A 14,073-nucleotide genomic window follows, 5' to 3' on the forward strand; every position below is an offset into this window, starting at 1 on the left:
TGTCATTGAATAAGAGCAGTATATACCATGTCATCATATCCAAACGTGTGTGTTTACCTGTGTGTGTGTGCTGACAGGAACAGTCTCTGGGCTCAGTGCTCTCCTCAACTGAGCGTCCAGGTCCTCTAAAGGCTGCTGGGACTAGAAAAAGACAAGATACTCTTTTAGACACACACAAATAAGCAAACACACACACTTACACACACACACACACGCAGGATCAGCCACTGACGTTGATTAGCAACACAAACACAGAGCAGCCTAAAGCACACATATATGGTTACGAGAGCTGGAACATATTTGTTTTACTGACATTCAGCAGTTATGAGTATGTGTGTATTTTAGAAGGCAGAGCATGAGAAAAAGTGCTTTCCTTCCAAGTTTAATCAGACCTCTCTCCTGCGCCAACACACACACAATCACAGATACAGTGGTGTGGAAGGCAAAGAAGGTATTCTGTCCTCCTGAGCCGAATTTTTTGACGTCACCTTTGTTAAATGTTGCTATTGTCCCTGGCTTCATATGAGTAGAGGAAAAGTCTGCTAGCTGCTAGGCTAATTTATACAATGTAAAATGCTATAGGCTTGTGCTAATAACATTAGCATGTTGTATTTGTGGGAAAAATGTGTCCAGATAAAGACAAGTGTTTGTCTGTGAGAGCTGCAAGTTATAGTGAAGCTGATTTGTGTTTGAAATTGTCTCTGTTTAGCCATGTTTAATGTGTGTTTAATGTGTGTTTTGGGTGAAACCCCACCATTGACCAGTGTTTTGGAGGTATAACTGCAGAGTGACACAGACACACCACCGCACAAGTATGTGACGAATGAAACCCTGGCTGTCCGAATCTCTGTTTTCTGAGACTGTCATCAGTACACTAACATTTCAAGGCAGAAACACTCAGCCATGGCTTAAACTGCTTATTTCCCTCATGATATGTTTTGTAGAATATAAAAAACACCATATGGACGTGTTAACAAGGCAAAAACTTGATTTTAACCGGAGGGGGTCTTTGACTGAAATGAAAAATAAATCATTAAAATCAAATCCCTTGTGAGCTTCGACTGCAGTGGGATTATCTTAATCGAACAGGACATGTCTCGCCCATGAGAGTTACATAAGGAACAAGAAGGGAATGCTGGTGACTTGGCAGCTAGGATTTTTAATAAAAGAGCTACAAGTCATATCTCACTGTTCAGTGGTTACATGGAGGGACTATTCTTAGACGGCAGCGTTCACAGCCACAACAAAACAGTCTGGAAATCAGAGTCAGTTTGATGTTGTCTCTTCCTTGAGGTACCCGGTTCACAGCCTGTCTGCTTACAGCCTCTGTCTCTCTCTGTCCATGTCTTTTAAACAGCTTCTCTCTGACCCTACTTTCTCTTATTATCTACCATTATTCTCCATTTAAAGTAAAAGTATGGGGACTTCTTTGTAGTTGAATGCATTTATTTGATGTTACATTGTTGAGCCTCACTGTCATTTATTCTGTTGTGTTTTCAGCTGCGTAGGAAGTAATCTTCTTTGAAGTACGATGGGTTCATGGAGAAACATAATGTCTGAGTTTCCTTTCAACGTCTTGTCATATAGGGTTTCACAAGCTATTAAAGTATTCAATAAGCACTATACAGAAGCAGCACTATTCAAACACAACAGACGCAACAGAATCAGTGTGCACACAGTGTTTCACTGCATTAGAAACAAGACTCTGACAAAGAGCAAAAAATAAAACACCTGTATTACACAAGGTCCAGGGAAGGATGGCAGGAGTTCTGAAGAAGGAGAACTGGCCTAATCCCAGAGACAGAGAGGTGATGTAAAGACAGAGTGGGAGAAATGAGAGAGAAAAGATTTGTAGAGGAGGTTACAAGAATAGTGTTCGTTGTGGAGAATGTTAAAAAGAAATTTTCATGCCAGATGAGTGATAAGGAGAGTGAATAGAAACAGTATAACCTTTCAAAGTGCAGTACTGTAAATTACCTGGGCAGTTTCTCAGCTGACCACAGAATTAACTAAATAATAAAATGACTAGTGCTTTAACTAGATATAAGTTACTAGTATTGCAAAGCTGAATCACTCACCGGTACCCTGGATACAGGAGTTTTGGATGGAGTGGTCTGGCCAAAGGATGAAGAGACTGAAGAGACTGGAATCAAAGTCGGGAAGCAGCATTATCAAAACACGGGTTAACTGGCACTACCACATATGCAGAAACACATATATCCATCTACATACCAATTGGTGCAGGGGTGGATATTGGTGTTCCAGGGCCCTGGATTGGAGCAGGTGACCCCAGTGACAGGCTGGAGGGGGGTTGAGGAGGATTGACCGACTGGCTGGAGCCAGGTGTGGTGATAGATGTGCTGGAGGTAGAGCAGGGGCCCATTGGGGACGAGGTACCTGCCACAGAGGCTCCGGAGGCAGGGTCAGCAGCTAAGATGTCTCCCTGGGTGGAAGGCACCCCTCCGCCGAGATCCATGAAGAGAGACCGCAGCTTCTTCTCCAGAGCTTGGATGTCGTCAGGTTTGCCTTGGGACTCGGTGAATGCCTCACACCTGGGAAACATATCAATCAGTGTTTGGTGATTTACCTAAAGCCTCTGACAATTTAACTGGATAAATCCTGATAAGTACACAGATGTCATGACACCTTTTTCTAAGTGAGACCTGCTCACTTTAAACCAACATGAAATGTCTACCAAAAACACAAACACAGAACCAACACTGTTATTACATAGAAAAATAAGAGATCAAGTATGACTCAAGCAACTGTACGAGAATTACAAGATCTTGGCTGAAATGCTTGCAGTATAGAACTGGAGAAATTACGGTTTAAATCAGAAACTGTCTGATCAGAGAGTACCTACAGGAGAGCTTGCAATCCATGGCAGCCTTAGCACTTATGCTAGAGACGAAGTGTCAACTTTGGCTGAAAAATGAAGCCAACATGGCAGTGCCAAAAACTGCAGTTCCTCTAATGGCCACTTGAGGGTGGCAGATAGTAACATGCAGCCTGGTACAAAAACAGTTTTGGTCTCTATAGCTAATTTCCCCATTTACGACAACTGTACAGGGAGTAGATTTTTAAATAACTCACCCGTTTACATGTTATTAAGGTTTAATTTTTAAAAAAAATTTAATTAATTAATTAATTAATTTTATATACTTTATTACTCAGGTCTGAAAGACACACACATGCACATACAGGACCTATACATGCACAAAGTGGAGAGATGTCAGAGTGAGGGGGCTGCCTTGGTCAGGCGCCCCGAGCGGTTGGGGGGTTCAGTGCCTTGCTCAAGGGCACCTCGGCAGTGCTACCATGCCACGCTACATATTTGGTCCGGATGGGGACTCAAACAGGCGACCCTCCGGTTCCCAACCCAAGTCCCTATGGACTGAGCTACTGCCGCCCCACAAATGCATAATTAAGTGCATAGCTTTTTTGATTTTGTGGGAATTATTCAGGAATCTGTATTGGGGGGCAATTCTTCACATCCTGAGGTCATGTCCTTACAGTTCTTAAGGGGGAGCATCCTTTTAATAGGGGGGGTGGGGGGGTGCAACCTGGGTTCAAAGCTTTGGTTTGGTACAAACGTCTGTAGATCCTGAAGGTGCACGTTCTGAATATTCAGCAGGATGGACCCCTGCATCCCCCCGAAATCTACGTCTGTGTTCAAAGAACTCAGATATTCCAGGGGTTTTTTGGGGGCAAAATACATTTTGTTTTAATAGCTTTAAGCCGGTTTTTCACAAGCAAAAATTAGCATTAGCATTACCATAACTGTAAATGTGCCGCGCTAACTATGCTAGCAGATAGTGTTAGGGTTAATCCGCCCTCTCGTCCAAATTTGGTCACTTCTGGCTCCAAAAATACAGAATGACAACGGCCAAATTCAAGGCTTCAGATTGGGAGTCCACAAACTGATGGCTGACATCATGGTGGATACTTCCATTATTTCATACAGGCCATGCTACAGACACAGTTTAGTCACTACCAAGTCCTAATAAGTTAATAAAGTGAACATCTCTTACCTTGCATCACATTCCCCACAGTGTGTGTGCGTCTGCCCAGGCAGGGCTGCCGTCTGCGGCTGGGAGTGGACCAAGGTCGGTTGGACTGAGGGAACATTGGTAGTCACTGGCTGGAGCCCCACAGCAGAGGAGGTGGAGGGAGGTGGAGTGGAGTGGGAGATGGTGGTGGAGGGAGCAAGCTGGGGGCCTGGGATGGCAGTGGTGGAGATGACAGTGGAAGAGAGGGAAGGAGTAGAGAAGGAGGTGGAAGAGACTGAAGGATGATCAGCACAGACTTCACTGGCTTGAAGAGTGGAGGAGGGAGGGGAGGATACAAGAGGAAGAGCCTGGCTGGGAGGAGGGGAGGAGAGCATTGTTGGGGGGATGCTGGCAGGTAGTAGAGTAGAGGCAACTGAAGTAGCAATGACTGCAGAGACAGTTTGAGCCTGAGGCTGGGTGAAAGCCTGGGGCTGGATTTGTGCTTGCCCCTGGACCTGCACCTGTCCCTGGGGTTGGGACACAGCCTGTGGAAGTGCCTGCGACTGAAGGATGGACTGGTTCACCACAGTGGGAGGAGGGGACGAGGAACAAGGAGGGCTGAGACACACAGCAGGTACAGAGGAGGGGGTCGAGGAGGATGAAGGGGGAGAACGAGTCGCATCCAAGACCTGCTCCTGTGCCTGGTTTAAATTAGAGGAAACAAGCCCAGCAGTGGGATCTGCAGCAGGAGTGACTGTGCTAGCCTGTGCAGGGACAGACGCTGCTGCAGGCTGCAGAGGAGGTTGGGTGGAGTGGATGGCAGGTGGGGCGGTGCTGGGTCCAGTATCGAGCTGAGTCTGGTTCTGTTTGAGCTCAGAGAAGGCTTGTTGTAAGCTGATTGCTCCAGCAGACTGGGACAACCCAACACCTTGGCCGGGAGTGTGGGATGGAGCTGGAGCTGAAGCTGGAGGAACTGGAAAAAAGAGACACTGTGTAAGTCCCCAACGTGTGTCCTGATCTTTGACCTACAAGTACTTATAATATTTGTTTTCACTGCGTGTTATTTTCCACATTTTGGGGTTACAAAGACGGCTTTCTTGTGGCAGGTATGTCACTAGCTGTCAATTTTAGCTTGTTAAGAAACATTAAGGGTTTACTGTTTTGCCGAACAGGGTTAACCATTTATGCGGCTGTCTAGCTTAAGTCTAGTGGTTCTGATTGGATTTATCCAAGTGGTTTCCCTCTGGTAACAAAATATGCCACTGGATCCCTTTTGCGTTATTCAGAAAATTGGGAAGGACTAAGCAACTGCTTTAGTTATTTCATATTAAAAAAACTATTATTTTGGACATTACATAATGAAAAAGGTACTTCTGATATGTTATTAATATACACGCAACATCCAGATGAAGGACACAGCTGTTAATATTCCAGTGTTCTACGAGGAGATACTAAGGCAAGGATACTGAATTTATTTTGCAAAATGTCAGGAGGCCAGGGGCCAGTTAATTAGCAAACATTACCAGTTTACCAGTATATATAATAACTGAACTGCCTGTTTTCAACCCTTCAATGTTTGATGTCTTAACTCATCTTTGCCAAGAGGCAAATCCAGTCGCAGCAGCCCTGCACAGATCAGGTGCACACACGGGTGTTTCTAGGATGTAAGGACATTTGGGGCTTAGCCTGAACCTCTGTCAGGGGGTGTCCAGGGTATCTTCCCCAGGCACCTTTTTTTGGATGAACAACTTCTATTGTGACGCTTTTTCATGCACTTCAAACACAAAAACAAATTTCCAAAACAACTTAAACAACTTATTTTCATTGTTGATTGGAAAATGGTTGCTGGGCGGCTTTGGCCCACAGGCTGTCAGCTGAGTATCACAGTCCTGTGATATCAAATTAAATAAATGCCAGTGTGTTATTGCATTTGGACAGAACACTTGAACAATTTCCTCTAAAAGCATTACAGCTTAATCTGATGAGTGTGTGTGACAAAGTACACAGTTATTTAATGTGCATTAGTGTGTGTGTGTGTGTGTGTGTGTGTGTGTGTTTGAAGTGAAATTGCAGAACAACTCTTCTTCTTCTTTTTTTTTTTTTTGCAACCTCAGCCTTATCTTAATATTTCTTTTTTCCCTCAAAATAATAACAATTCATCCAAATATGATTTGTTTTAAGCCCCAGATTTTTCAGGGAAACATTAGAGATCATTAGCGGAAAGGCTGTACACAAACCTTAGCTGCACTATACTTTTTTGGAAACAAAAACAAGCTGCCAGCTGACCTTTGAAGGTCACACTCTCTCACACACACACACACACACACACACACACACACACACACACACACACACACACACACACACACACAATCCTTACCTGTTTCAGTTGGACGTGCAGGGGCAGGAGGAGACGTAGGAAACATTTGTTCCTTCAGCCTGGCTTCAGGTACGGGGCTGACGATGAACCTCCGACCTGCTGAGTGGACCACTTGTGCTGTTGCACTGGGAGGCATGTCTGTCAATACACAGCATTGTTATTTGTATTTCTATTCTACAGGCAGCTATGTTTGAAGCTTTACAGAGAAAATATGGTAAATCACGGTGTGGAAGTTCTGTCCTGTTTACAGATTTTGCAGGAACTCAGTGACACAGACAGTTACAGTCAGGTTTTATGGTTGCATGTGCCACCCTGGTGCCCTGCTGGTACTCAAACTGGTGCCTGTTGTTATTCTAAGGGTTTATATTTTGCTATTTTTACCTGGCATGGGGACAGATATAGCAGGAATCTGCTGCGCCATATCACCTGCCATCTGTAGATCAACAACACAACATGAATTTACACTGAAAGATAGATGGTGTAGAGAAATAAAGGTGTGTACATAAGCAGCTATTTTAGCATTTTTCTACCAGAAACCGATACCAACTACCCCTGAAAACACGAAGAAAACCCACGCTAGAGGGTGTTGTATTTACCTGGCTGTTTGCATCTCTCTCCAGACCCTTCTCATCTGCGTTCTCTATCACCTCTCTGACCTGCTCAATGAACGACTCCCTCTCACTCTCCAGGATGAACTCACTCTGGACCTGCAGTGAAAACAGTCAGATTAGAATGTGTGTGTATAATATGCAAAAAAAAAAAAAAAAAAACCCACTGTCTGGGTTATGCTTCCTGTGCCAGTCCGTGGCCACAGAGGTATAATTTTGGCTCCTGTGGGAACCTGTTGACTGCTCTGTCAAAGAAAGCACAAGGACAAGAGCTCAGCAATTATGTGTATTTCAGTGGTTTTTGGTTACTAAGAGTAGATAGCACTCACACTGGCATGTGAAGCATATTCCAGCCTTTGTGTAGAAATTTTAAAGGGGACCTACAATGCTTTTCCTTAGGCTGCTTTCAGACCTAGAGTTGTCTTGCTTTGGTCTGAATCAAGGACTTATTTTGTTACAAAGTTGAATAATTGCCTAGAGTTGGTTCGTGTTCTCACGGCAGCATTTACAAGCAGACCAGATCAAATGCCTTGCGCGAGAAAGCTGCTGTTGAGACATGTATGTCGCACGTACAATGGAAAAAAATGTTTGTGCGATGAATTTATCTGCCTAGTAGCACGCGTGCAACAGACTGCTTGCGAGCCAATTGTGTGTGTGTGTGGTCTGTTCTTTTCTCGTTTTTTTCACGAGACAACAAGAGCGTTCACTTCCGTGCATCGTCTGGCAGCCAGGTGAGTTGGTTCATTAGCGTAATGAACGGAGGGAAAGCTCTTGTCATTGAGTGTCTTTGTCTCTGTGGGGGAGGCGGGGCTATGGGCTACACACACACACACACAGTGCGATCTTCGTGAGGGGAAGACGAGGCGGAGAAGAAAACAGAGAGTTGAGCGTAAGAGAAAGACATGGACCTTGATCCTAAACCAAACATCACGGCCCCTATGTGGGAGTGTTTTGGATTTAAACCAAATGACAGAGGGCAGCCCAGTAATTTGGATGAGCCGGTGTGCCGGGTTTGTTCTAAAAACCATCTCAACAAAAAGAGCGAATATGACCAACTTAACTGCATACCTGAGAGTGAGAGACTGACAGTCTATTTTGTTGTATTTATAAGGTCTTTATTTATTTATTTTGGTATTTTTACGTGTTATTTTAGATATTTAATTTTTTATTTTTTGCATTCCTAAATATTCTTGTTAAATAAATGTTTATTTCTCTTTAAAAGGGTGTACTTGCATCATTATGTCTTTATTATCATTATATAAGTTTAAAAAATGGTCTTAAAAACAGCAAAATTACAACAATAATAAAAATGGTCTTAAAAGCACAATATTACGCAATATTATCGCAATAATTTCTGACACAATTAATCAACCAGCAAAATTCGTTATTGTGACAGGTGCTACAAACTTTCTGGCCTGTGCTACAAAATTATCACCCTCTGTAGCACCAGTGCTATGGGCTAAAAAAGTTAACGTACAGTCCTGCAATGGAGGGACAACTATGCAGGTTGATTTTAGCGCTGCTCATCGTGGACTATATTGCTGTCATTGTTCATTTTAGTCAAACCATACAGTTTGAAAACGAGGCGCGGCTCCAACTAGAAAACAATGTTTTGATGCATTGGATGTGCTGAATGTGCATATTAAGGCAGTACAGGAGGAGGTGCACATTAATAATCCTCCAGGACTGTAACATGCTCATGTTTAACCCAAACAATGTGTCATGTGACTGCAGGACACGCTCTCACCACAAATGAACTACACCAGGGTTTGTTTGTAACCGGACCGAGATCACGTCTTCCAGAAGGTCTCAGTCCGGTTGCTTTGGTGCACACCTGAGTACAATTGCTGTGTTCACACCTGCCCAAACAAACTGCACTTAGGGGGCAAACGAACTTGAGTCCAATTGAACTGAATCTCAGGCTTAAGATTGTCTTTAATACCAAGCAAGTGCAAAATAATTAGCCTACACTGCTACATGTAGCTACATGCTAACAACAGGGAAACATGAAGTCTTGGTTTTAGATGGTGTAAATTTCTGCCCAATTTTGGATCATATTCCTGCTGGCACATATCTGATTATAAAGATTTTGGTTTAGAAGTGAGATCCCAGGATGTGGAAGACCCAGAACGATGACCAATCAGAGCAGACTAGGTGTTTTTGGGAGGAAGGCTTAAACAGACAGGCACTAAAACTGAGCATCTCAAACAGAGGGTGGATACAAGTGTTGCAGCACAGACTGTATGGGGAAAATAAAGTGTTTTACGATCTTTAAGCATCTTAACATGTTCTAGTAGAAACTCTAAATTAAAGTATGATCCTGGATATGAACATAATAGGTCCCCTTTAAAATATTATTGCAGTTGGAGGGAGAGTAAATGAACTAAAAGAGTTTGTACCATAATCTGGGCAATCTCCTCAGGGTTGTCTCCATCCAGGTCAAACCTGAAGGTCACCATCTTCCTGTTGTGGGTCTCCAGCTGACACTCTGCCACCCTGTCTCCTATGTTGGAGATCTACAAACACAGAGCACACGTACAAACATGTAAAAACACTTAGAGAAATAAAACTACAGTTAGAAAGAAGGAGAAAGCCTGAAAACAGATGAGTGTTTCAATTAGATGTCGCTCATTACTTTTACTGCCACTCATAACTCTGTATCCACCAATAAATACCAACGGCTGTGCAGCACAAGAGAGGATTTATTGTGCAATTATAACTTTATAGGATTTATGGGATGTGCTATTACATTGAGGACGTTGAGTTTCGCCTTGGAGATCTTCTCATGGCGTGAGCGACTTCGCACAGAACGCCTCTGGTGTCGCTTGGTGGAGCGCCCTTCGTGGCGACCCCCTCCTCCCTCGTTGCCGTCACTCAGGCCTGACATCTCAGAGTGGCCACTGAGGCACGGATGGGAAACAGAGGCCGAATTTAATTAAGGAGAAGGAGGTAAATAGGCACAGAGTGAGAGGCGGCATCACAAAGATTAAATGTGATTGTGTGTGTGAGTTTGATTGTGCATGCATTCATTACCTCTCTATGGATGACAGAACTTGAGGTGGCTGTAGCTGCAACTGGGACAGCTCTGAAGACTGAGAGGCCGACTGAAACACACACAGGCACATGAAAATGCACGCACACACAGAGTCGATATGACTGCAATCAACACCAACACCAGACATTTTTAGGGAAGAAAATACAGCAAGAAAGCATGACATATAAGGAAAGTGTGGAAAAAGTAGGAGAGAAACTAACTAGATTGTAAGAAATGTTTTCATGATTGTAAAGTAACAAGTATTTATTCAAATTAAATAATACAGAACAGTCTGAGGCCGAACAACAGTTAAACTAGAGCATGGAACAAAAGGAGCGAAGCAAGAACAGCAACAGAAGAGAAATAGGTCATTCAGTTTCTCCAGTAACACATGCAACCCTAATTAAGCTCTTTAAAATGGTCTGACTCTAACACTTGGACCAAAACAGCGACTGATCAATTCTATTAGACATCATCTATTTGTAGACCAATCAAAACTGTTTTTAGTTAAGTTAATCAGTGTTGCTATACAAACCGAGCCACAAACGTTACTCAACGTGAAACAACAAGCTGGTTATTCTATGTAGATTAACAGTAAATCATCATATTTTCAGCACATGATCACGGATCTTATTAAACGAGATGAGAAATTTCAGACAGTCATCATTAATTACCACTAAGGTGCATGTGCTGTAAATGCAGTATAGTGCTGTCAAAAATACTGATTATCAATACATGTTGATTTTGAATAGATTTCAATACTCATTTTCCGCAGTATTAGTACACTTTACCAGCTTTGCTCTCTCACTCTCTCTTATTCTTGATGTTTACTAAGGTCATTCTGCTGTTGTCTGCTACTAGCCAAGAAAAGAAAGGTTGACATTGTCATGTTTCAGCCCTGTTATAGTTATCGTCTCATAAAAATGTTAAATAAATGTCCATTTTTTCCCCATGGTTACGAAAACGTTATAAAAATATCTATATTTTTCAAGGTATTGTATCAAAGTTGAAATTCCAGTATCATGGCAACACTAATGCAGCACCACTTACAATAGGGCAGGACAATTTATCAATAGTACATTGATATCGTGGTATGAGCCTCCACAGTGTCATGGATTTTGGATATGGTAATATACTTAGTGTTGTCTTTTCCTGGTTTTGCAAGGCTGTATTACAGTAAAGTGACGTCATTTTCTGAACTTAAAAGACTGTTCTAGCTACATATTATTTGCGTTTACACACTTGAACGCTCACACAATGAGTGAATATTACATACACTGAAAAGTATTGTATTGCATGTCTCCATCTGCTGGTGCACCATCTCAACAAGTGTATGCATGTTTAACATGATCACTAAAATTAGGTGGGGAAAAAGTGGATATACTGATATCGGTTTCAGTTATTGGTCAAATGACTCGTTACATATTTGCATATCGGATATTGCCAAAAAATCCTATATCGTGCATCCCTAGTAAATATACAGTACTATTGGTATAAGCACCAAGTGTAAGCCCTATAATATGGTCGCGATGTCGATTCCGAGGTATTTGGTCAAAAATATCATGATATCTGGTTTTCTCCATATCGCCCAGCCCGAACTTACAGTAACACACGGCTGCAAATATGGATCAAGAGCCTTAGTTTGAGTAATAGGCTAAACAGCTGAGACATCATCAGTTGCTCAGATCAATCAGATTCAAACCTGATATTCGAATTCTTACTGTAGAGTATGCAGTATATAGGGTGTTGTACAAGTGATTTGAATTAGATTTCAAATTTCAGATGGTCCAAACCTATCTTGTAAGCCATGGATGGACAGTCTGCCTTTCACTACAGGGCAAAAAAAAAGCACTAAAGAATCATAATGTCTATCTCTGTTCAACACGTTATCATCGTCATGGCTGACCAAATTAAATTGCTTTGAGATTTTTTGGTTGGCTTATTTCAGCACAGAAACATTTCTGTAGTCCCCAGGAAGATTTTCCAACAGCTGCCTCTGGGTTTTAATACAGGATCAGGATCATCTTCTGCTGCACTGAGAGTGTAACAACACCTACTGTAGCCTATCGTATTTTCTGATCTAATACTGCTGTGTCATGTTAACTTGACTACCTCTCATATGAGTCACAGAACGCTTTGCTTCAGTTTTTTGGCATCTAACATTTGAAACCATTCCCTCTTTATTACTGTCATAGTATGAAGCTGATCTAATGACATGTGACAGCTGCACTCTTAATATTTAATGTTTTTAGGGTTCTCTAATACCATTCTAGAAACTGCTAAATCTGATTTCTGACAGCAGATCTTGAAGCTCTGCAGTGTCACATTCTTTGATTTACTCTTTACTGACATTTTTGTGAATGAAACATTAACACACGCAGACGTCCTCATGAACAGGAGGCATGAAACCAATGAATTATCACCAAGGTGCGCAGTTAAAAGAGATTACTAAATCTGTCTTTGTACACTTGTATGAACAAACCTCACAGAAAAACAGTTTTAGAGTGAGAATACAAAAATGTTCTTGCATCCTAATCTGCAGTCCATCCTGCCTTTCAAATACAAATGTTGGACAAGTAGGAATTCATAAAAACAATGTTAAAAATTATAACTCATGATCCAAGGCTCTACAATACTATTTAAAACACGACCTAGAGCATTCAGCTTTGACGATCCTACATCAGCTTGGTACCTGGGGCAGGGCTTCCATCACATTATCAGGCGGGGCGGTGACTACACTGATGATTGGCACCACGGTGGCCAATGGCTGAGGCACAGGTGTGGGCACACGAGGAGGAGGAGGAGGAGGAGGAGGGGGAGGAGGAGAAGGAGGGGAAACAATAGTAGGCACCACCCTGACAGGGAGTGGCAGAGTAGAGGGAGGGGAAGCCACGGCCGCTGCCGGCATGGAAACAGGGAGGGATGGCAACGGAGAGGGCAGGGTCGCAGAGGAAACGGTAGACGGAGTTACGCTGGGCTGAGAAGAGGAGGAAGGGCCGGAAGGAGGAAGATGAGGAGGCAGGAGAGGAAAAAAGAAAGGAGAAAGAAGAAGGTGGATAAGGCAGAGGATAGGAAGCAGGAACAGGTGAGAAAAGGGAGGGAGCAATGTCAAAGGGAGGATCGGAAGTAGATAAACCCCGGCAATGATCAGATGTGATGAGCACAGACAGAGTCAATGTCAGTCGCCTTCGTAATGGAACAGTGAGCTAAAGATGGTCTTTAGTTTAAATGTTGGTTCACCTTAAAGGCTTCAGATGTGTTTCGGGAGAAAAAAGCTTGTGAGACTGATGCTCTGGATCTCAAGTTCAAATAAAGACACCAGGAGAAAGAGCCATCCATAGTTCACTAACCCATTACTGACCTTCCACAAACAATTCTTCGAGCAAGACAACTGGAACATCCATCAAGCCTATTAGTGACGGCATGTCAAATTAAACAACAAACTCTGTGACTGGATGACTATGTAAAACACACACGACTCTTAAGATCATGCAACCATAGACAACTCAGATCTCTACGGACAATATACGGCTTTATGGGGAGTGGAAGAGCAAGCAAGTTCTTTGATGGACAACACTCTTTAACACCACGGAGACACAGGATTAGAAACCTACAGACAAATGTTTTCTCATGCTAAGGCTTAACAAAGTGATTTAAGGAGCTATGCTGCGGCAAGTCTACATTCACCTCACAGATCCTGGGGCTTATTCATGAAACGTGAGCAGAATGAATTTGTGTGTAAACTGTTGGCAGAAGGAAATTTAAGTGTATTTTGGCATTCATCAATATGTTAGTAGCGCTGATCTTTTTGTAGGTACTAGCAAAATATACATCTGCTTCTGACTACTTATAGTGCTTGTGCAAATAAGAAATGTGCATAAATTCCCAGTTAACGGCACCTGTCACTTCCTTCCAGGCCTTTGATTTACCTGTCCCTGTCACATTACGACTAACAGAAGAAAATAAAATGTTTTTCTCAACCCCACTTCACCTAAAATAACTTCAATCTCAGCGTTAAGACAAGTTTTTCTTCTTCTCCCTCTCTCTTTCTTTGTTTGCTCC

At 42.6% G+C, this 14,073-nt stretch overlaps 1 protein-coding gene across 1 annotated transcript in view; it reads right to left on the reverse strand.

Annotated features, from left to right (window-relative positions):
- The window catches only part of wnk1b (WNK lysine deficient protein kinase 1b), a 147,419-nt gene that overhangs the window by 24,670 nt on the left and 108,676 nt on the right, over nucleotides 1-14,073 (reverse strand). The window contains exons 15-26 of the mRNA XM_049566672.1: nucleotides 12,704-12,988; nucleotides 10,011-10,081; nucleotides 9,727-9,877; nucleotides 9,377-9,493; nucleotides 6,966-7,076; nucleotides 6,751-6,802; nucleotides 6,370-6,507; nucleotides 4,032-4,962; nucleotides 2,233-2,552; nucleotides 2,079-2,143; nucleotides 1,732-1,788; nucleotides 58-141 (exon numbers count right to left, since the gene is read on the reverse strand). Of these exons, the coding sequence (XP_049422629.1) occupies nucleotides 58-141; nucleotides 1,732-1,788; nucleotides 2,079-2,143; nucleotides 2,233-2,552; nucleotides 4,032-4,962; nucleotides 6,370-6,507; nucleotides 6,751-6,802; nucleotides 6,966-7,076; nucleotides 9,377-9,493; nucleotides 9,727-9,877; nucleotides 10,011-10,081; nucleotides 12,704-12,988 (2,382 nt within the window). The remainder of the gene's footprint in view (nucleotides 1-57; nucleotides 142-1,731; nucleotides 1,789-2,078; nucleotides 2,144-2,232; nucleotides 2,553-4,031; nucleotides 4,963-6,369; nucleotides 6,508-6,750; nucleotides 6,803-6,965; nucleotides 7,077-9,376; nucleotides 9,494-9,726; nucleotides 9,878-10,010; nucleotides 10,082-12,703; nucleotides 12,989-14,073) is intronic.

This window comes from Epinephelus fuscoguttatus, linkage group LG22 (genome assembly GCF_011397635.1).
Source record: "Epinephelus fuscoguttatus linkage group LG22, E.fuscoguttatus.final_Chr_v1".
Lineage (NCBI taxonomy): Eukaryota > Metazoa > Chordata > Actinopteri > Perciformes > Serranidae > Epinephelus > Epinephelus fuscoguttatus.